This window comes from Ostrea edulis, chromosome 8, assembly GCF_947568905.1.
Source record: "Ostrea edulis chromosome 8, xbOstEdul1.1, whole genome shotgun sequence".
Classification (NCBI taxonomy): Eukaryota; Metazoa; Mollusca; class Bivalvia; order Ostreida; family Ostreidae; genus Ostrea; species Ostrea edulis.
The window spans coordinates 34607597-34632944 of record NC_079171.1 but is presented as its reverse complement, the minus strand read 5'-3'; the positions used below and the strand labels follow the sequence as shown (position 1 = coordinate 34632944).

Sequence of the window (25348 nt, the reverse complement as noted above, 5' to 3'; positions counted from 1 at the left end):
CCTCATGCATAGCTCTCACCCTTGGACGAATTTGGCTCCACTTTTTGGCATGCTGTTTTGGCTATATTTAGCTCTAAAGCGTCATAGTTATTTCGGATTTTAAACATTTCGGTTGAGCATCACTGAAGAGACATTATTTGTCGAAATGCGCATCTGGTGCATCAAAATTGGTACCGTATAAGTTTTACATTGAGTAGTTAGTTTGCCATTAATATCCACTTTCAATAAAAGATTTAAGTATGGATCAGAAGTGAACGACTTTGTGGTGTCTTTCATTTCGAGTTCACATGAATTAATGGATGCCATTTCTAAGACGGATTTATTGAATATAAATCTGGGGAACGATCACACTCCTCTACCCATGGATGATTTTCCTATTAACATTATTACATTTCAAATGTATCCTTCACAGGACGACACTATCTCGTTTGATAAAAGTTCACTGAAGAAGCTCTACCATTCCTTTCAGTCGACTGAACGACATAATCATATCCTATATTTAACATTAAAATGATGGTAAACATGTACACAAGGTTTGAAAAATTCAGCATCAGTAGTGTACCCACGCAAAGCACAACACAGTCCTACTTCATTAGATGTGTCCAAAATCTTGTGTATCCTAAGACCTTAAATCAAACTTTAAAATGTTGAGTTTACGTGGAATGTTTTAATGTTTGATCAACAGCAATGTTAACAGTTCATGTAGTGTACCGATAAGAAGATTTTCAATTGAATTTGTAAGTTGTGGTTAATGCAAAAGTAAAGGTGGTTTCATGGGAAAATATGTGGTAAAATAAGCATTAGCTATATTGAACATGTTACGAAACTATATAACATTTGTTTTGAGTCATATGTGTCCGTAAGAGTCAAGTCAGAAAGCATCAAACATTTGTTTTGAAAAATGTGGAAAGTGGTGTAAAAATGATTATTGGTGAAACTCGTATGAATAGTTCATGATACATTGTGCAATTAAATATTCAACAAAAAATAATTTACGTATTGTTACCATGGAAACCACATGCCTTTTCGACAAAATATGATATATTGAAGTAGATCACTAGAATTTATCTTCATCCATACACATATTTATTGTTGGTTATCTTGATACTCTTATGATTGAATTCTTTATTCGGATATACAGTGATTTATTGTAATCAATATTGATAAATAAAATTCATCTTGCCCTTTGATATTTATTTTAGTTTTCCGGGGCTGATATCGCTTTAAAAAGCAGTAAATTTGATAGAATTTTAAAAAAAAAATCTACAACGAAGTCAAGGTGTATTAGCATATTTTACATTTGATATGGCATTTGTTCCACAATTATCAAGAAATAAATTCGTTGGTTAGTTATACGTTGATAAAGAAAAGGCAGTTTATTTCTTGATATGTTGCCAGTTTTACTATTAAATCACTTTTCTTTGAACACTCTTCAGATTCAGCAGGTAAAAGAATATGATTTTAAAATCTTAAAACTTCTTCATTTATTAACATTTTTTGGTTTTATTATGGAAACTTGGAAACTATGACAGATTATTTACATTCAAATATTTTTTTTCTATTGATAAATTCATTAATGAATTTAAGAATACAACTAAATCATACCTACTTTATTTCACAATAACGGTTATGAGGAGTAAAATAAGATTGAAGTGAGCTAGCGGGTTATTTTGTAATGAAAAAAAAAAAAACCCACTGTTTACCTCTATTTGAAATGTACGAAAGATCTGTAGTAAATTCAGATAATGTAGTAGAGGAAAAATGTAAGTAGTTTTGGAAGGGAGTACAATTACAAATAACGTGACAGTTAACCTAAAGCTGTCATTTAATACGATGAGTGCAGGTACATATGTACATATGCAATCTTTTCCCGGGGGAATTGTCACCACATGCTATTCTTTCAGTCCATTCTTGCAAAAATTACTTAATATTTTACATCTGGAAACGCATAGTATACTTAGGCAAACATATATGTTTTCTATCAGTCTGAGGTGGGATGGGGTGGGTGGTTTTTCCCCTTCTCTTTAAATGTGCGCCTAGCATAGCCTCTATTAATGAAATAAATGTGCGTTGGGGAAAAGAAGTACTATTATGAAGAGCATACAATATAATTAAACAATCTTCATATAAAGTCATTAAGGTGGTGTTATCCTTAATATAATGTAATAATCCCTTTCATTTAATGTAGCGCTGACATATTCTTAAGAAGAATATCACATTGTACAGAAACCCTATCTCTGATCCTGTAAATAAAATATTTAATACATATTCTGAATTTCCTAATACTACTGTCTTTTACCACGGCACACAGGGCATATAGCATGTACCTACCACATTTTATTTGGTACACATGTTAAGTGTGAAGCCATGCTATTATGCCTATGTCCTATTTTTCATCCTACTCGGTTAACATGTTTGTAAAATATGTATTCGGTAGGCCGGGAAATTATTCACAGAAGAATAAAGACAATGTATTAATTGAAGTACGTATCCCCATTGCCACTGAGAGTCCAAAGAAAGATAGTATATACAAATATTGTAAATATGGGTGTTCTGTAACAGTTGATAACTATTTGGATTCAATTTTAAGCATTACGGTTAAACTGATTGGTGTTTGAAAAGCAATGATTTTGTCATTTTTTAAAGTCTGAAAATTTGTCATCTCTATATAGGATCCTCTTTAGGACAGTTGCAAACTTAGGTGTGGGTTGGGTGAGAGGGGGAGACAAACTAATTACTTTTAACTGGTAGATATATTTTCCTCCCAATAATATGAAACTGTCCGATTATTCTCAATATCATTTCCAAACAAAAAAAGGATAGTTCAGGTGGCACTGAAATGATCCTGAACACGTTATAATTATGATATCTGAACACTATATAAAAAAATATGCTATTCAAATGTAGGTGAATTTCCCATTTAACAATAAGTAAAAATAAATAAATATGTGATCTCATAAATTTTGCAATTAATCGGTTTCCCCCCATGGCTTAAAATGTTTTGAAATACAAACTTCACATACTTTTGAAACTTTCATAGCTTTTCTCTACTTAGTTTGCCAAACATTTTTATTTTTAGAGATATAGATGTAAACTATAGATTTCATTTTTCCAAGGATTACTCTAGGCTTTAATTATATAGCAATAAACTCATGCTATTTTTGAAAATAAGTGTTAAAATTTATGTTTTTATCCGTTGTCATGGCAACAATTACTTTAGAAAATTTGAACGTTTGTAATTTTCAAAAATGGGTAAAACCATTCTGAAACTAAATGAAGTAGACAACATAACATAGATTATTTACTTATAGGAAATAAATACCCCTAAAGTAGCTAAAAGTTATTGATTTTCACTAGAAATTGTGCACTTGTTGCTTAGTAAATGAATGTCATTGGATGCCCAACCAGTAAAGCGTCCAAAATCATTTTTAGGTTTGTTTCTGTATTAAGTGGGATAAAATCAAATAGGGGATGCTTCCTGATCCTAGGCACCTGATCCTAGGCACCTGATCCCACCCCTGTTGTGTTTATCCAACTATTAACTTCGTATTGCTTATAGGAGTTATGAGATTGATCACTGTTCGTTATATTCGGCTTTCATATACCTCACTGGCGTTTGAAAAACTAAAATTTTGACTTTCCATGAAATGAATGATGTCGATTTTTGCTCTGAAGTTGGATAGTACAACAGTTTTGTTTATTTTCATAATATTTGCATTACCAGTACTCTTTTAATTGGTAGACGGAAATGTCTATGAAGTGTAAATATGTGTATTAGGTTTGATTATACTAGATTTGCTGCTTTATTTTGTTTTAAAGTGTAGAAAATTACACAAGCACGTTTAATCGATAATTTTGAGAAAAAAAAAACAATGATTTTTTTTTCAATAAGGATGTCGTGGAGACAATGCAAGTATATGTTAAAGCTAATGTTTATACACATTGTTTGCTATGATTTACAAAGTGCTGACAAACGCGCGGACAAACAGACGGCTGTTACGTATCATAATATAACCCACCTATGAGAGTCGTATAAATGAGTTATCATCAAACCATTAAAATCCAAACATTAATCGGTTAAAGAAAATCTGAACTTTGTAACGTATATCGATTTAACATGTAGACAGTGCTACCGTTCGAACAATGTTACATATACATATGAACGGATTCAGAAAATTGTCCCCGTGCAAGTGTATTCCATTGTAGGTATTTCAAGGTATGGACTAACATATACCTGCAATATTGTAAAACGGAAAGTGTCTACCAATAGGTAAATATATATTTTGACTATCTAGCCTATAAGTGGTAGGTGTGAACCCTATGTATGCGTGTCTGACATAACCTCTCATAATGGAACTATGATATTTGATTTAAAGGAATACGAGGGCGTTCTGTATTGAATTGAAAAATCACAGTTTAGGATAAATGAAAACTCCTCAAAACTCTCTATTTCATGTCAAGGGGTGATAATCCTGAATTCCATAAATCTGAATACGCCATAGAGGTTTGCAAAGTTTGATGACATCGCAGGAAGGTGGAATTACTTTAACTTTAAATCAATGTATATGGTACTATAATATTTTATGCATGTACATGTACAATGTTAAATGGACAGGAACTCTAGTGTATATGTAGAAAAATATGTAAGGATTATATTTCAGTAGTTGACTTACCCTCGTTTTCCGTCCATTGGTATTTATCATTTGTAGCATTGCATATTAAACATTCATTTGTGGAGCTATTTTCCATCGGACGAACGCATGCGCTGTCAATGTAGCAAAACTCATCCTGTAAGGAAAGATGTCAAACATAGAATTAAAATTTCTATTCAAAACGTTTTGATTTCGTTAGCTAGTAGATTACAAGATATATATATATATATATATATATATATATATATATATATAGAGAGAGAGAGAGAGAGAGAGAGAGAGAGAGAGAGAGAGAGAGAGATCCGTAGACCTCAGTTGTGGTTCTAGTCCTTATCCCATTTAGTTAAGATTATTTATAGATGCATTTTCTATTTGAATGTTAAAACCGGAAATGTTTGGTGTTACATGTACTGGTATCATTCAATAAAACAACAGATGTCATTCTTAGTTAACAAATTCTCAATCGAGTTCGGTATACGAGTTTGAATTTCTGACATCCGGTGGCAGATTGGAGGTAGATTCAAATGTAATTATGTATTCAATTATGTTTTCCTTGCACGCTATACCTCAATAGACTGTTCCGTCTAATAAACAATCACGATGTAGATTTAAAATGGTATGGCCTGTTCATTAATGATACCGAAATTTGCAGGCGCAAATTCCAAAATGGCGTATTCGTTGACGGTAAAGCCCTCATGTTTTACGTAAGAATTTTGATATTTGCTTATGGAATTTTGTAGAACGTACATGGTATGTCTCTGCGATGAATAAAGAAAACGCATGTATGATAGCACTCTGAAGACAAAGAGTGATAGGACTGTCCACGTTACAGAGTTACACTCTTATGCCTTTTGAGTGAGAATGCGCATTACGAAAATAATTTTTATTTGCACCAGCCTCTTATGAATAAGCTCTCTGCTTTGTGATGCTTTAATCACAATTTTTCATTCCCGGTGTAGGAGTGCATTTCAATATGACTAATTCTAACACAAATAGCACACCTAAATATTATGTTATCAAACACAGATGTTTTATTCCTTTATTAGCTATCAGTGGGTTCTTCCTGGTTGTGTATTTCACGCCGTTTTGGCATTATTTCACCCATTTTACTTCGGTTAACTAAATATAGTGTGAACTGATTTAAATATTATTTTTGTTTTTTAACGGATCCCAATAAGTCTACCCTTTTTCAAAAATCATATGGTTCCCAAGGATTAGAAACGTAAAAACTCGCTCTACCCCATAAGTCAGTGACCGGAGATGATTGAATCAAATTATTTTGATAACATTTGTAGTCGCTAGCCTCTTTTAGCCAATCTGATGTGAATTTTTATACCAGAAGTGGGATCAGGTGATGGGGAGGGGTAATGATCCCCTTCTGTAATTAACTTGTATTATCATTTACACGTACCTTAAAAATAAAAGTATATTTAATATCTTTTACGGCGAGTTACATTATCTAAATGAAAGGTTTCATAATTTACCTTTAAGGTGAAAAAGACATCTCCAGACTGATTATGATACTCCTGACATTGAGACTGATAAATGATGACGTTGTATGTTTCTGTAAAACGAACTCCGTCGTTAGAGATGTTGAACTTGACCTCAGTGGTCCAGGTACCAGAAATGTTGACAGGAAGAGGACAATAACCCTCAAACAAAGTCCTCTCCTCCAGGGGAAGTTGCATTTGTTCTTCTTGTACCGTGGTTTCGTTTACATCAACCTAATGATAGTACATTTAAAAAATATTGTTGGCCAACACGCAAGATTATGTGAACGTTTTTGATAATAAGAGGAGCAAGGTAATGTCCTGTGTTTCTCTACAATCCATCCTGATATGTTTTTCCAAGTAGTAAGCATTTCCCATTTCATCTAATGCTACTAGATATGTAATCAAGCGACATGAATTTAACATGAAATGATACTACGTTTGCTATATATATATATATATATATATATATATATATATATATATATATATATGTATATATATTAGGCTGGTTTATAAAGGGACATATAATTCCAGAACATTCTGTTTGTAGATGTTTTGTTGTATAATTCAAATGATTCCTTTACTAGCCGAACAATAAAATCATGTATCTGTATTTATATGGTTGTAGTTATGTTAGGCCAAGGGATGGAAAATCGCGCCCTATAGTTTTGCTCTGCCTATCATTTTGCTGAAAACAATAACATTATTGATAACGATTGTTTGGTGAGTGATAGGGATATCGTTTTTCATATGTACATTCTTGTTGTAATATCTTCCATTTGATACCAAAGTGAATAATTATAAACAATATATGACGCGTTTGGCCCATCGTATGATCTGAATTTCCAAGTGAGGTTGATAACAAATTGGGGTACCCTTTCCTGTTCTACATGACTTTGCATTTGATTCTGCTTAGTGATGTGCTTTCGGAGAGAAGAAAACTTTTGAAAAATGTCAATGTTCTACAGTGTATACTCCCATTTCAGATCCCTGGGTTTAAGAACTCTTCCAATTTACCCCCACCCCCCTATTTTTAAAGACTTCCTCATACCAAATTCACAAACGAATACAATTAGCATTAGGTCCCCTGAGTACCAAGGGTAACCGAGAAATTTGGTAAAAAAATGTTGTAAGGGAGAATTTCTCGAATAAGTCTTAGAAGAAAATATATACATACTTAGTTACAAACAGACACGGGACATGTGGTGATCAATAGGTAAAATGGAGTATGCTCTAACCATTACAGATAAGTACTTTTATTGAATCTCATTCACACCTGATGCACACTAATGTAACAGTTGGAGTCCATGTTCTCAAAGAAGTATTTCCCCATGATGGTAGCCTCGTTACATGATGTAGTGGACATATCACACAGGCCAGATCCGGGTACGTCAGTTATTGTGGGGGGTCCCAGTAAATCAAACGAACAATCACTTCCGCCGTACCCGCTGTAACACGTGCAGTTTCCTTTAATAAAGAAGATATCTAAACTATGTGTGTTGCATGTAGAATCTTCTTGTATACATTGTTTGTGTTTATAACTAGCGTCAAGGAATAAGCATTGGTTACAGCTTAGAAACATAATGAAAATGATCATAAGATATAAATATTCTTTCCCTTTTTCAATGAATTACAACGAATTGTATTTCTTTTTTGATACTGAATTGCAATGAAATTCACAGGTTATCCAATATACTATGAAATCATTTAAATTCATTATGACCAATTTTTAGGCAATGCAATTTTAGTTTCGCAAAGCCGCAATATCATGCATCAAGATATTCGATACATTCTGCATTTCATTCTGGTTTGAAATACATACGATTCTACCCATTAGAGTAGAGTCCCAAAATGTTTTCAATAATGAATTGGAAATGCTATAGTAACTTGGGTAATAGAAAGCTGGTATTTACCGCCTTCACAAGTTCCGTGACTGCTGCAGTTGTTGGGACAGATGCTTTCTATTGTGTAAGTGACCTCGGGTTCGGATTCTTGAAGTGTTGCATTAAGAAGAACAAACGCTGAACACTGTTGGAGAGCGGCTTCCACGTGAATCTGGGTAAGGTTATCATCGCCTGTCATCTGATGAAAAGTGAAGATAAGAAACATTGATCAATCTCATAAATCATATAAGGAAAACAGAGAGTTAAGTGAACACGGATCCCTGTGTATACCAGAGGTGGGGTCAGGTGCCTAGGATGAGTAACCATCCCCTGTCGACCAGTGACACTCGCAGATATATCATAATATCATATTGCTTGTCATATACGTATCTTAATGTCTCCATGACTGCATTTCAGTCCTTGAGTATACAGAAAGAGTCCCATCTCATTCACGTTAATCCCGTGGACACCTGGTTTAGAATTGGTCTTCAGTACCCCTTTGTTTGTCGTAAGAGACGACTAAATGGGAGTGTCCTTCGGATGAGACCGCAAAAACCGAGGTCCCATGACGCAGCAGTTGTGGCACGATAAAGATCCCTCCCTGCTGAATGGTCATACGCGCCGAGGATAGGCCTAAATTTTTCAGCCGATCACTAGCCGTGGTGACGTCTCCATATGAGTGAAATATCATCGAGAGGGAGGTAAAACAATATACAATGAATCAATAATTCACATTATTTCCTTTTGGACTAGTGAAATTCCCCACATCATATACATTATCATTGCACCCATGTGGAAATACAGTACCTAGGGTCATGATCCAATGTTCTTTCCGTTGTCTACGAAAAAAAGGTACTTAATGCTGGATTATTTGTGTGATGGTATTTTCCCAAACTCCTTAACTTCATGGACGCGATAAATTAAAATGCTTGTAAATAAGTTTGAAGGGTTTGGTACAGAAACTGCATCAGATGAGTTTACTACTAATTGGATTTTCTAGTGATCAGTACATCACAAATTATGCATTTTTACAGAACAGTTTGAGATTGAGCATATGGGATATGAAAAGGAATCATCAAAAATATCTCGTAAAGGAACATAACAGTATTTAATTTGGGTATAAGAAATTGTGTTTCTGTACCAAAGTCGACAATTTGACGATTGTACATAGGATAAATCTTTCATATCTCGAAGGATTATAGGAGGGATAGCAATCGAAATGATGGAGCCTTCGTCCCTTATGCAAGGTGAAGATAACGAACAGTGATCAACCGCATAACTCCTACAAGCAATACAAAATAGATAGTTGGGCAAACACGGACCCCTGGACACACCAGAGGTGGGATCAGGTGATTAGGAGGAGTAAGCATCCCCTGTTGACCGGTCACACCCGCCGTGAGCCCCACATCCTGATCAGGTAAACGGAGTCATCCGCAGTCAAATCAGTGTGCCAAGAACGGCATATGTCCCTCTCCCTTTTCATATTTAGATAGTATTGGGCGTTTAGCGCAAGTGGAATATCATAGAAATATATTCTTAAATGAATTATAATATCTCGTACGTAATATAATTATGATTATCACTTCGGACACGCCGATCACCATTCCATGCTTCGCTCGGTCCGACGATCACATTGTATACATGATATATTGTTGAGGGAATTTGTCACTCATATTTAGACGTCACTAATTTAAGGTGAAGTATCACAAATTTACACGTATGATTAGAGCGCAAGGCTTTAGCAGTTAGGACTCTTGAACATGTGTCCTCTACTTTAAGGTCATGTCCAAAAGACTCTTGCTTTTCACTTCATATTCCTGAGGATGTATCAGTGCAACAAGTCTGATTTGGATTAAGCAACGAGTTCTCAAGTTAATGAGTAGGCAATAGCTCAAAATGTGGAGAATGATCTTGAAACCTTAAAGGCTATACATGTATATGAGAAAGAACAAGTGCATTAAGTTTGATGTTTGTCACCAATATTATATCGTCTTCAAGAGAGTATAGATATAAACATGGTTTCAATAAAAAATGTAATTGGAAGTGCATATACCTTGATATCTTCGATACAATTGGACACGGTGACATTACTAAGGTCTGTTACGTGCTGTTGGCATAAGCTGTACTCCGATGATTCCTGGAAAGCCTGCAGACAAACAGCTTCTGCGTACTCCGTGGTCTTTACGAAAGTAATATTTCTTGTCTAAACAAATGTAAATGTATATTACTTTGTGATAAGAGAGAAACATTGAGAGCAATATTTTGACAATGGGCATGTACACTGTTTCAATAAATATGGATAACAGAAACGCACTTCTGAAAGATCCGCTCCAGACACATCTCTTTTCCGCCTCCTGTTTTTCACGAGGTGAATGTTACAGGTATACTGTTTTCCTCGGTTTGAGCTACATGGTGTAAATGTACTGTAAGAACACTCGGTTTTACCGTCATCGGTACATGTGCACTGAGGGACCAGAATGGTAGATATAGACTTCAAACTGCTGAAGACCGAACTGTCCCCAGTAAAGAGGTTCTCACTGTCCTGTATCCTGTTCAAATAGTATGCAAAGATTGATGTTCATTTCTATTCAGTAAACTAAAACTGTTGGCTGATATCTTTATAAATAATTGTCCATTTTTATACTGAATTTGACTTTGGATTACGTGGTTACCAGATCAGGACATAGGGTTCACTGTGGATGTGGTTGCACATAAAGTATTCCCTACTCATTTTAGACAGCTGATCCTACCTCTGCTGTTTTTAGGAGTCGTGTTTGTTATGTTATACACTTTGTAAACCTATTAGGATTATGATTTTCATTACTATTCGAAATATAACATTAATGAATATTTGTTATTATCAACTTTTATAGAAATGCGTTTACTAAACATAATTATGATTATCTATATCCATAAGTAATGAAGTCACTAATGTATTCCAAGGAACGCTTGCAATGGCCCTCGGAAAACCTAAATATAAAAATCTAATAACTAAGGTATTCAAGGTATCAATGCAAGGTGAAGATAACGAACAGTGATCAATCTCATAACTCCTACAAGCAATACAAAATAGATAGTTGGGCAAACACGGACCCCTGGACACACCAGAGATGGGATCAGGTGCCTAGGAGGAGTAAGCATCCCCTGCTGACCGGACACACCCGCCGTGAGCCCCATATCCTGATCAGGTAAATATATATATACATTGGTATAGACAGGGGATGCTTACTTCTCCTAGACACCTGATCCCACCCCTGATGTGTCCAGGGATCCGTGTTTGCCCAACTATATATTATGTATTGTATATAGGAGTTATGAGATTGATCACTGTTCTTATCTTCACCTTTCATTGAATACCTTAGTTCCCAATTACAGGCAATGGAATGTATTAAGCGTACTTGATAAACTTTGACATTTGATTTTTTTGCTTGACAATACAAACCTCCATGAATTTGAAAAATCATTGGGATATATGATGCTTATGTCGTCAGTGATGTTGCTGTCTCTTCTTTTGAAGTCATTGTCCTTTACTCCGTCAAAATATCCACACAAACCGTCAGCATTTCCAACATCCGGGGCAGACGGCAGAATTTCTAGGTCAATGTTGTAGTGCCCACTCCATTCCATGATATATATTGAAAGGGTTGTACCAGTGGGAAAATATACCTTAAAATGGAATTAATGAATATTTTCAATGACAAATCGTTAAGTACATCAGTTTAAGACACACAGAAAGCTCTATTACATTACATATACGTAATCATTTTACATCCGTTGACGCCTTCAAATATTAGGAATATCCTCGAAGGAACGTAAAATAACATATTTTATCGTGTACCTGATTATGGCGACTCTGTACTGACAGATGACGTCAGATTAGTCGAGATCAGCGTGTGGTCCAAAAACTCATATCACATATTAGACCGGCGTAGAAAGAGGCATATGAATCCGTACAATACGAAGTAACAATCAACATTATCACATAGTGATTCAATGTATCAAAGTTCTCCTGTAGGAAATACATGTCGAAGACATGCATCAAAGATTGTCCATTAAAATAAAGCACTTTCGGTGTATTACTAGTAATTTCAATAAAATACGCAAATATCGAATAGAAACCGTTTCAAAAGTGTCATATCACCAATCACATGTATTATGATCGGTGACATGTCATCTGTAAAAACTGTTTCTATGCAAGATTAATGTATTCCATTGAAATGAATACACTCTGAAGTTACGTATTTTATCGAACCACATCCGAATTAATGGAATCGAACATTCATAGATACAATGGGGTGCCGGGATCCCGTCCACAAACACATGTGTCCTGTGTAGGGCTAGCCTAAATGTTCGTTCAATGTCACAGCACTATGCATCCGCAGCGATCTTAAACCCAGTCCCGCAGAAGTTTAACGATCACTTTAAAAACAACATAAGCCGTTTAGGAATCCAGTACAGGTACATGTACATTAACTAATATTCATCAGACCCATTGACAGGGATATTAAATGGGTCTGAAACTAAAGCATTGTCTTTGAAGATATTCATTATTTGAAAGAGTGGTTAGAGTATAAGTGCGTTTACCAAAAGTAGATTTAATGCCAAGTTCGTTTAAAAAAAAACGGGATAATAATGAACCTTACAAACAAAGACAATGTCGTTACATTAACTGTTGTCATAATATTTGCTCCTAAGAAAGGAAACTGAAAGGTGGAGAACTTTCAGATTGAATTTCTCCAAAGACCTCTAGCTTTCACACCCGATGACGAGAGTTTGACTATAGTAATGTCACTACCTGTTTTAACGATTAAGGTCTAGGAAGGGGTTCGAACATCGACCTTCCGCATGCGGGATGAACGATCTACCTCTAGACTACCACGGTGGTCTATATAATTATTGTGGTAATTCCTTCTACAATCGGTCGCGGTTTTTCAATAAGGCTGATAGCTTGAACCTCCACCGTTTTAAAATGACAGTGTTGTGCAGATAACCCTGAAGTGTCGGAGATTATGTACCAATATTTTAATTTTATGAATTTAGGATCCCTTGGAAATAGGTACCTGTGTGTACTTCACACTAGATGACGTCGCAATATAAACATGGTCATGACATACAGGTCTATAGTTGTATCGCGGGGAAAATGCCGAAATAGTTTTCTTTACTACCGCGTTCTAGAATCAAGCAGTGTATGTGTAAATCTGCTTTTCTAATGAGACGTTTTATTTCTTCTTTTGATGTAAATCTCCAATTTTTCGTATGCGCTACTATGATCGTTATATCATATTGTGATCTTGAAATCGCCCTTAATCTCCATAAACCATTAGAGTAATAAAGTCAATCGTATGTAAATAACGCACCGGCGCAAATGAAAGGTGATGATTGTTTGCTGCTATTTCGTATGAAGCAGGAGAGGAAACATGCATATCGGTGAGGCTCGAATGGGGAAGACACAACTACCGATCATTGTTGCAAACTATACCCCCAAATCTCACAATAATCAGCGCTTTTGGAAAAACATTAAGGATGTTAGGCATATTTATAATTTTCCCAAACATTTATCGAATAAATATATGTAACTATCGAATATTTCAATTTATGGAATCTTGCACCTGCACCGCAGCCATTTATTTACAGAACTTTAGAATGTATAACTACCATATAAAACAATACAATTTACGTTCATAAACTACGATATGTAATCACAACTTCAAATGCTATGGAAGAATCGTATATTTTAAAATAATTTATAAATATTACCTTGTAATGTCTATCATGGACCTTTGTCACTCGAAGAACGTTGTCATCGCATAGCTCAAAGTTGATGACGCCACTTCCTCCACACAGATCGATGACAAACACGTCTCTGCCGGCTCTAGCCGCGACTGCGCAGACACACCAGGGGCCGCCATATGACGGAAAACATAAGTGAAGTTTGGATTGAATCTATAGAGAAAGGTACAATGGAAGAATTGGATCATTTTTATGCAAAGTCCCATAACGTTTTCTGACATACAATAATCTTTAAAAAGAATATTACCCAACTTTCGTACATCGGCATGTAAAGAAATGTATTTGAAACCCCTTTCACTCTGAAGTCAATATTCATCGATGATGAAATCAATGCTTACATCTAAATATAAATTAGTCAGAGTAAAATAAAGTCTATATACATGTACATTATCATACATTGCATAACATTACCCATTGTAATTGATGTTGATTTCTGTAGTTGATAAACTGTCCCGGAATCTGACATTCATAAGATCTGCAAAAAATATTCAGTTTATTTAAAATTGCTTTCTATCATTATTTGTATCGTACAATTGATCATTGATATGTTTACTGTAATAATTCATCCCAGCATATACATGTGCCTCTCATATCAGTGTTATGTCATCAAAAGCAAGTTATGCAAATTTTTATTCTGTATCCCTTTTGGAATTCCAACATTCTGGCCAGAAGTTTTGCTCTTCGTCATCATGTGCGACTGAAGTTTCTAAACCCTCTTCAAATCCCATAAGATAGTATCAAACGTAAAATGTAGGAATAGCACATTGAACCGAAATACATGTATCCAAATATATATATATACCCGTTTTCTGATTGGTTACCTTTTACTTTCGGTTACATAGATACACTACCTACGGTAAAGACCATGACCGTGTAAATTATTTTCACTTTCTTTTGAACACCGGTTGACTCTGGGGTAAGTTAATCGGATTACAGTAGAGCACAATATTTAGCCTGCATCGCTTTAACATTTCAATTTGAGTTACCCTAAATGTTTTACACAGGTTGTCAACTTGAGAGTAAAATAATTTAATTCTGAATAACGATTACAGTGTCAATGTGTTAAAATGAAGAAAAACCGAATTTAAGAATAAAAACTGAGCGCCAATCGAATTTTATAAAAATCATGTAAATATCATATGCAATGAATTATATACTTGCATTCGATAATGTTTCGATCATCATTTCAATATAAGCCAAAATGAATATTATGTAAAATTACCACACAAGATTACAAGATGTATGACTTTTGAAATGTCAGTGGTGATTGTTGCGTACTGTAAAGCTGTTTTCGTCCTTTTTGGTAACGGTCGGTAATTATCACATTGGCAGAAATGGATTACTATAAAATTATGTCAACATTTAAGACTGCTTCTATGTAACTATCAAAATTCTGTGTCCACGGTATGTCACAGATTTTTATGAAACTTTGTGTGTAACAATATTATGATAGATATAAAACAAAAAGGACATGCAAAGGTTTGACTTAGCAACGGTTGCCATGGAAACCGATCCTCTAACAACAGCTGGACAAGATATGTACATGTATATTATATTTTGAATAATCAAAAATTAAACGCTATTGTTTATAAAAACAACAATTGTAAAAATTATTTTGAGCTAGGTTCTAGCTTTTAGAATTTTTTTTGCATTTATTTAATCCTTGGAAACAATAGAAATAATTATTTTTATGATGTATAAGGGTTTGATATATGTAATTTTTAAAGAGGGGTAAAATATATTTGCCCAGTCATTTGGTGTAAACTCACATGCTAGTAAAATGTATTGAATCTTACTTTAAAAAAGTACAGAAACACATTTGTGGAGAAACCAAAGGTAAACACATAAACCAGTAGTTTCCTCTGGTGCACAAACCAAAATACACCAGAAAGAGTTATTGCCCTTTGTAACACTCTCTTGTATTGGAGATATGAACAGCCTTCCTTTGTTTTCAGTATGGCAGGAGGTGGAAATTGAGTTTTTATTCAATTTGTTCTTCAGATGTTTATCAATATCAGATGCTCTTTGTTCACTTAATTCACTACCACGATCTTTATCTTCAATTGTGCTAAATGATTCCGGTTTATTTCATGGAACACAAATTCGTTTGATCTTTGCCATAGTCACTGGACTCTAGCATCCAATCGTCTACGTATTCATAGAAAAAGTAAATGTTGTGGAATTTAACGCTCTATTGCATCACATCCGACTAAAAAAATGACCAGGGAAACAGAAGGCTGACAGACATATTCATAGAAAATATGAAAAAGCCCTGCCTGTTGCCGTGTTGGAACTTGTATTGACGTAAGTATTCTATTTGATTTAGAATCCAAATTCTAAAGTAAAGGCTGAATAAAATGTATCAGAAAATTGGGCTTTTAGTAAACATACGAGAACCCCAATTTATTTTATACTGCCAGCCAGGCTAGTCAGTTATAGTGGTATACATGCAGATTGAACATTGTAAGTAGTCCTGTCATTTACTGCATGGGTGTACAATATAGAATACTAGTTAAGTATGTCCCCAACCTAACATTCACTCAGGGAGTTTCCTATCACATTTACATAGAGTTCAGGATCTGTAAAAATTGGGATTGGGGAATACTTATAAAATCATGTTACATGTGGAAATTTCTCTCTCTCTCTCTCTCTCTCTCTCTCTCTCTCTCTCTCTCTCTCTCTCTCTCTGACTGTCAAGTTTACAATAAAAACAAACATGTGAATGCCTGTGTGCATTCTAGATAAAGATTGTTAAAATCATATATATTGGTGAACCAGGCTACTTTCAAGTTTGTTTACCTGTGGTAACCCCCACTAATATGTGATGGTTCTAATCTACAGAAGAAATCACACAAATACTATTATGATTTAAAGTTTTCTCATATCTGTAATTATGAACTTTAGGACACTTGATTTGGAAAAATTAAATTATAAAAAATTGATGATTTTGAATTGGGTCCGGTAACTGGGCCCTCAAATTTTAATACATGTAGGTCCTGTCAACTGAAGTAAATAAAAAAATATTAAATGTAAATTGTAAATATTCAAATACTTTTGAATTCTTACTTTTTCATCCAATAATCACATATTTTGGCCAAAGTACATGACCACTATTTTATGTAATTAATGTGTGCTTTTCTGTGTTTCAGCTGTATGAGCATCATACTGTGCAAATCACCTAAAGATGGAGTTGACCAAGTTGCTGACTTTGAGGAGGTAAATATTCAGCATTAATACATACACATTGAATACATAATTTGAAATTCAAATTTGAATCCCAGTATTATAAATCCTAAAACAAATTAATAGATGTGGGGAATGTGGTACATTGGGTTTAGTTTCTTGGTTATAGAGCCTGCATGGAAACTGAATTCTTTAGAATAATCACAGGAGACCAATATCCATTTTTTATGCGACATGATGACTTGAAACGTTTTCATCACAACTTCCTAAAACAATTATTACTTCACTTAATTAGCATACTCAAAAAGACTAGTTGTTTTGTTGTCAATGACGCACATATATATGTACACATGTGTATGAGCTCAGTATCAATTGTAAAAATGATTAATTCTAATTAGGTCAATGTTGAGAATCACTCAAGTGACCTACATGTTGCTATTTTTGTGCGTCAGTCATCATAAGACGTTAATTGAACATTAATATTTTTTCTTGATAACCACCCTTCCAATTCTTTTCAAATTTCTTTTAAGCATCTTTGAAACAAGGGGAATTAACATAGATTGTAAATCTAAGGACTCTGGATTGACGGTACTTTTAAAAATGCTCTATACCAAAATTCAGAATTTTGTTTTAGAACCAGGGTTTGATTTCTTCAATTTTATGGAGAAAACTTTTTCAGATATACACTTTGTTAAATTGTAGAGTTGGGGAAGGGGGGGGGGGTTATAAGTGTATTTGACATTTATTTGTGTCAAAATTATGTAATTAATACTGAGGATTTCAGTAGTAGTCTGTTTTTAAAACAACAGACACCAGAATTAAGAGCACAATGAAAGCATACATGTGATAAGGAGGGGGGGGGGGGGGTGACTTCATAACAATGCCTGAAAATTCTTAACAATTAAATTTTAACAAAAATTTTACACTAGAGATGCCAATTCAAGATAATTAACATGTTTTGTTTATTGGCATCTGGTGTACATTTAGCAACAAGTAGTGTTGTTCATTGTGAAACGATTAATTGATAATGTACAAGTATGCGTTGGTTGTACATGTGTTTTAGGCATATCTTATTGCATGTTTTGTTGTGTTTGGTTGTTGAAAATATTGATAGAAATTAATAATGAAGAATTGCTGATATACTAAGGACATCATGGTTCTGATCTAAAGAAATTGAGGACTAGTTAATATTTACATACTTTGTTACATCATGACCATACATTTTTTGCAAGAAAAACACACATGGGCCACATACATGTAATCAGTGACTAAGACATTTTGTTCAGTTATACTGTTTTCAAGCCATTACACTTAATTCTTAGAAAAATTCCTTAGCTGCCAATTGATTGCAATCAGATATTGCAAATTTTCTATTTATTCCTTACTTGACACCATCGAATGACAGTAATGTGATGCGCGCTCCCTGTAATCAGGGGGAAATAACTCGTATATCATTGTGAAAAATGTAGCTCATTGATTATATTCATATACGTTTGAAATATTTTATGGTTATACAAGATTTTTTACAATAACTATTGAAAAAGACTCGAACACAATTTATGTTCATGTTATGCATAAATCTTATTAAATCATTGACTCCGCAAAATATTATGACATCACAGGAGGGTGGAACTACCTTAATTAAAGCTGAATGCTTATGAAGGAAAAACAGAAAGGGGTACCAAAATTGCGAATTTCGAAAACACAGGGTTGTGAATGTGGGTCCAAAAGAGTCATATAGTGTATAACATGGATAACATGGATTTTGTAGCCCTTAGAGCTATAGTGATACTTTGAATTTTTTAAAATTTGATTAATACTCAGGTAACCAATAAGGTCTGTGGACATCTTGTTAATTTATGAGTATTAACACTATTAATAGCTCTTCAATACAGCATAAACACATGTATACAAACTGTATCAAAACATAACATCCTTTAGGCCAATTCAACTTAATTAGTAAGATTATCATCCTGGGTCACCAAAAAGTATGGGGCAGACTGTGGGAAGATTTTATTTTTTAATTTTTATTTTCTGAGAAATATATTGATGACAAACAAGTTTATGTCAACAGAAGTGCATAATTCAATGCCAGATATATAAATCTATGTTATTTCACATATGATTTTTGAGGGGCGGGTGGGCGGGCATGAATAATCTATCAACTAAGTAATTAATTAAGTGGTAAAATTACTATTCTAGCATCATGAATGATCTTGTACATGTAAATTTAGTTTAATCAAATTGAATTAGGTGTGTACTGTATGAAAATGTGAAAAATAAGATGAACTTTTCAATATTTGTTCAACACATTTTTTAGAACTTGAAGAGCAGAAGATGCATTCCATGACTCTTATGTGATATAGAAGACAAAGAAGAGCTCTTGAGAATGGAAAAAAACTGCGAGTTTTACAGTTAATGAACACACCTCGCGACACAAGTCCATCCTGATTCAGTAAACTGTTCTTCTAAGGAAACAACATGACTTAGTTAAGATCAAGTTTTGGTGTCAGAAGACTAATGTAACTAAAACATTGCAAAATTAACCTGCAAGTGTCTTATGTGAGCCTACTGAATAAGGATTCATTACTGAACAGTTGAAGGAAAATCACTATTATAATGATTTTTAAAAAAAGATGATTGTGTTGTTTGGATAACATTGTGATCCATGTTTGTTGAATAAACAACTTTGCAAAAATGAGTTGTTCTGTGTTTAATATTATAAATTTACTAATTAGGCCATGCCAATTTGTAATCTAGTTCGTCGGATTCGCCGCTTCTATTTGTAACAAATCCAAATTATAATATTATCAAAAAATAATATCCGCCCGCGTGTTAAAAAATATCCGTAAATATTTTTGTTAGTTTTTATAACAAGCGCACAAATAACCTTGATGTATATGCTGACAAATGACAGAAGCGCGGGCTCTCGAGAAATTTCCTAACAGTGTAATACGGCTAAGTTATTCATGATGTCAATCTTAATATGTACGATACTTCATTACACTGGATTGGAAGTTGTTCCTTATCCTGGAATCGAACTGGAAGCCGATGAAACTTTTGAAGCGCTATTCGATGCCACTATTTAGAGAACACTGATAGCGTATGATTGATTGTTTGATTAGCCTATATATTGACTGAAGTCTCTCTTGAGAATATTTCACTCACATGAAGACGTTACCATTGCCGATGAAGGGCTGCAAAATTTAGGCCTATGCTCAGCGCTTATGGCACTGAGGGATCTTTATCGTGCCACACCTGCTGTGACAAGGATCTCAGTTTTTGCGGTCATATCTAATATAAAGGACCGCCCCATTTATTCGCCTCTTAAAACATCCAAATAATTTTAGTCCAAACTATATCTGCTCTGGAAGCACGTTTGAACAACTTCACTCACATTGCGTTTGTACTGCATCTGATCTGATACTCCTAGTTCACTTCCAAAGTGACTCACGTTCATGAATGATGTGAATTACCCAACTGTGCATATTCCTGGCTATCAATATTTACTTTAGTTTACCCGTTTTGTTGCTTCAAATAATTAATTCGTGTTGTTTGATATGGGGGAAGATGTTAATGATGCCTCCGCAATATCTCCGTGGCAGAGTGGTCAGAGCATCGCGCTCAAAATCACACGGCCTATCACCTCTGTCGGCGCGGGTTCGAATCGCGCTCGCGCCGGTAAGTGAGGAAATTTCCCAGTTTACTTTCGGAAGGTCGATGATCTCTTCCAAACTACATTGTATCTAGGTTCTCTCTTCCACCAATAAAAACCGGGCGCCACCAGATAACTGAAAAATCGTTGAGTGTGGCGGAAAACATCAATCAATCAACCATAATACATGTTAGGAGGGGGTGTTCTATAATCGCCCTTTACATTCTGGAAAGAACAAGGTACGGTTGTATACATAAAAAGGCCCAAAAAAATTCTCTCTATAAAATGTGTCTGCAATTAACCTTAATCAGTGTTTTAAGAAAGTAGAATAAATGCCAGGTATACTATGTCAACAAAATCAGAATGATAGTCCTAAATGGATAGCATTATGACATCATGAATAAGACATTTCCCGCCTTTTTCTCAAAATAAGCCTGAAAACTGTGAAATGTCATACAAATTATTGCTCAGGAAAAGATGTGCGCATTTGTCGAGCAAAATGAAAATGATATATATTGTGTATTATTTTGAGATGAAAAACACGCTTCAATATGAATTTGCTCGACGCATGCGCTGTATGTTTTCTAAAAGGAAAACCACCTGAATTTGTGGATATTTTGATTGAAAATGGCATTTTTGCAATTTTATGCCAACTTCAAGCTCTCGTCATATGGCACAAATCATTTTACTGATCAAACTGAGTGAATTTTGGGTTTGCTAAACTATTCCTTAATTGAATGCCAGGATTTGAGCTTCAAGTAAAATCATCAATATTTTGGGCCAGATGACAGTAGAAACTGTACCTACTTCTTTCCCTTTAACCGTCGCGGTGGTCTAGAGGTACAGCGCTTGTCCCGCAAGCGGAAGGTCATCATTGATAATGTATTATATTTGAATAGACAGAGAGACCAATCAATCAACTTATATAACAAATGGATATACCCATCCAAATACGGATAAACATGATCTTGGACTGTCCCATTAGTCCGGGTACATCAGTGGTTGGAAGGTATAGGCCCATTGTATCTTTCATTACTTATTAGAGTGTGATTCTAAAAGACAAAAGCTTACTAATTACAAGAAAAAGATATGGGTGATTGTCAGAGATTTTTAAGGGGAGTATGTCCAATTACGTTTTTTGGCCAGTTTTCAAGGGAAAAAATGTCATTCTTTTACTTGTATTTTCATGCTTCTCCTTTATAAAAGATAAGTATATGCATTAGGGAAAAAGTTTATCAAGTTTATCAATCAGACATTAACACAGGGTCATCGTATGATAATCAAGGGGTGGTGTCAAAATATGTAATGTATGAACTGTAACAGATTCAAGAAACCCGATATAAACCTCAGTATGCAGGTAGAAAATATTTACTGCGCTGTAGATATCCTCGGGGACTAACAGTCCATCAGCAGAGGTATCCACCCAGGGGTCATAATGTAAAACTTACACGGTACCAATTTTGATGCACCAGATGCGCATTTCGACAAATAATGTCTCTTCAGTGATGCTCAACCGAAATGTTTGAAATGCGAATTAACAATAAACTTGCTAGAGCTATTATAGTTAAAACAGAGTGCAAAAAAAGTGGAGTCAAATTCGTCTAAGGATAAGAGCTATGCATGAGGGAGATAATTCTTAATTTTGAAATGAATGTCTAAATCTTATCACAGCAATTAAATATACCTGATCAGGATATAGGGCTCGTGGCAGGTATAATCGGTCGAAAGGGATGTTTACTCCTCCTAGGCACCTGATCCCACCTCTGGTATATGCAGGGGTTTGAATTTGCCCTACTTTTAATTTTTGTATTCTTACTGTTCGTTATATTTACCTTTCCACATTGATATTTCAGTATGTTCTTAATTGGTCGAATAGAAGAAGTTGTGAGTGATATGACCATTTGAAATATTCTTACTTTCCATCAAATGTGTACATGTGAGGGTCTGCTCGAACACCACAAGACCTTCCTTTCCATGCTTCGTTCGCTTCTCGTACACGGATCTGAAATAGATAGAATTATCGTAAAATTTCAAATCACGCAATGAAGATACTCCATTTGTATCCCACCGCAATATAAATTTTCCGATCTTGCGAGATTATCTTTTATACAAATGCAGCATTAACAGGTATCATTATGCCTTATGCAAGGCGCCGTACACCATTTAGCAGTGAGATTTCTTTCTCTAGCGTACCCTCGCACTTTAATATATTATCCAAAAGAAATATGGATATACAATTCCAAATCAGTATTTCCTTGCGTATGAATACTATAACCGCTTCAAACGCCATTTCCTGTACTTTCACCTGACTTCTTGCTTATGCAATGCAGTGGGGATTTAGACCCCCCCCCCCCCCCCCCCGCTTTCGACACAAATTTAAAAAGTAGAAATAGTGCAAGTACAATTCCAGATTGGCACCTAAAATGGCTGAGTATTATGCCCCTTTCGTAAACGCTGGATCTGCCACTGCAATGACATCATAACAGACACAAACGCATAAGGATATTTAGACAAAGTTTATTTTGTAAACAGACAAGAATTTCATCAATTCATAAAACATAAACATTATACATACCGTTCAGTTGTTTCATTTTAAATATTTTAAATCCCGTCTGCAACTATGCCTAACCTGCAACTTCTGCAACATGGTAAATTCATAAAATAATTTTGATATTGGAAGCGAAAAAATGGAAGTAGAGTTATCAGCATATTTACTTTATGACATCACGGCTATGACTAGGCATGAGCGAATGAACGAGGCTGGTTCCGAGGCTCGAAACAATATGTTCATGCCAGGGTACCGGTGTGAGTCTTCGATAAATTCTACAATATAAATCTCAGAAGTGAACAAAGATTTTGTCAGTTCGTTTTTATTTTCTGATACACACTCTGAAGGTAATTAAATGAAGTAACCTACCTGTACTTCGTCTAAATATGTCCTACTGCCCCGGATCGTCTCCTACATGGCTGTAATCGTGAGTCCTAACGCGACGAAGACATTAATGTTAACGTGAACCATTTTATATTCCATTAATTCTCTCTGATCCTTTGAATTGCTGTCGAATCTGTAATAATCTTCAATAATTGCGTTTTCAAATGAATAGTCTAGGCCAGCACCAGTTTCTCCATCGCTGATCGCGACTAAATCACATCACGGACGTAGTTTACTCCGCTCTTTTTATCTTCAATTCAGTTGACTTTACCCTCTTAATTAGTTTTATTTTACACTTGTTTCGTCTTTTTTCAACCTTCATAATCAAATATCGATATCTTGCATTTTTTTTGATATTGCTCCTGATTATGTATTACTATATTTTATGTTGTACAATCGTTATATCGGCCATCTGTTACATAATCATGTAAGCTCGTAAGAACACAAACCAAAATAGAAAATATAAATATGAGAAACAAAATATCATTTTTGAGTGTTATTGGGATATGACATGAAGTTGGTACGTGATCAAATCTACTATAACGCCCTCCCTATATAATGGACGTTATAGGATATGCTCAAGTGACCAACGTTACATTTATGGCATATCCCAATAACACTAAAAAATGATATCTTATTTTTTAAAACAACGCTATATACTAATTACAAGAGCAGGCTGAAATGCAGCAGATACCATGTTTGTATATTCCTTGAGACCTGTGCATAAATCGTTTAACTGAAGCGTTGATGACTTTGCGATTAATTTTTAGGTCATTTGAAAATGTTTGAAAGTCAATACTTTACTTATATGGAGGTCAATACGTCAGGACTCACCGATATATCAGGGAGGGGAACGTGTTCAAATAGTTTACTTCCTATCCCGCTAGTCCCTCCTGTCTTTAATCGTAGAGTCATGTGACTACTGATGACGTAACCATCAGTATCCTGGCTGTAAACCGGAAATAATATGTTCTGCTTCCATTCATCGTTCTGATATTTGTGTCTGTCGTTATAGCTGTAGCTTTTCACTTTGACCCCACACTGGTTTGATGATCCTCCCCCACTGCATTTAGACAGACCGTCCGTTTTGAAAGTCATGTGTATATCCAGGTCGCTTACTGTTTGTGGAACACCATTGACATAAAGAGATTCAGTGGCAAACGGGATCGTCATCTCCAACTCTACGTTCCTAGAACCCTTCCTTTCCAGCTCTATATTAGGGTTAACAATCTGAAAGAGATATGCAATCAATTGTATATCAGTACGATTTTGATGCAATTTTTATACCATGAAAATACGATTAAACATTCACAGAACAAAATCTTAGCTAATGATTCTCATATCCGTTACATGAGTGGATGCTTGATGCTATTATGTTTTTAATATTTATTTTCATTTATACCAATACCAGGCTTCTGACAAACAATTTCATATTACAGGGATTTCAACAACTCGTTTAAGGTATTGATTGCAAGTCATCACGTGGTTTATTCATGTAGTACATGTATCTAAAAAGAGTTTATTTTTGCTTCCGATCCCGTATTACGTCAAGGCTTCAGCATCACTAATAATGCCAGACGATGGAAACAAAGACTTGTCAGCTAGAACCAGACACAGGGTAAAGTGAAAATATGTTGAGAAATATACAGGTAAAGTAAAATAAAAATGAAAAATGCCTTGTTTTAATTATTCTTTAAATAAAAGTCATAGTTTGGGCCACGAGTGTCCATGATGCATTCCCCCTCTACTAATTTTCAGTT

The 25348-nt window shown here is 34.8% G+C and overlaps 1 protein-coding gene and 1 long non-coding RNA gene across 3 annotated transcripts in view; one reads left to right on the top strand and one right to left on the bottom strand.

Annotated features, from left to right (window-relative positions):
- LOC125657436 (uncharacterized) overlaps positions 1-25348 on the bottom strand; it is a 55924-nt gene that overhangs the window by 3317 nt on the left and 27259 nt on the right. For both annotated transcript variants that reach the window (XM_056147401.1, XM_056147402.1), the window contains 11 exons: positions 24423-24818; positions 22573-22658; positions 14230-14293; positions 13786-13971; positions 11471-11694; positions 10343-10577; positions 10082-10231; positions 8059-8227; positions 7422-7612; positions 6137-6376; positions 4674-4788 (listed from right to left, as the gene is read on the bottom strand). In XM_056147401.1, coding sequence (XP_056003376.1) covers positions 4674-4788; positions 6137-6376; positions 7422-7612; positions 8059-8227; positions 10082-10231; positions 10343-10577; positions 11471-11694; positions 13786-13971; positions 14230-14293; positions 22573-22658; positions 24423-24818 — 2056 coding nt within the window. The remainder of the gene's footprint in view (positions 1-4673; positions 4789-6136; positions 6377-7421; positions 7613-8058; positions 8228-10081; positions 10232-10342; positions 10578-11470; positions 11695-13785; positions 13972-14229; positions 14294-22572; positions 22659-24422; positions 24819-25348) is intronic.
- Positions 16003-19782, top strand: LOC125662832 (uncharacterized). The gene is made up of 3 exons (XR_007365549.2): positions 16003-16122; positions 16968-17034; positions 19322-19782. It is a non-coding gene; the product is annotated as an uncharacterized LOC125662832 (long non-coding RNA).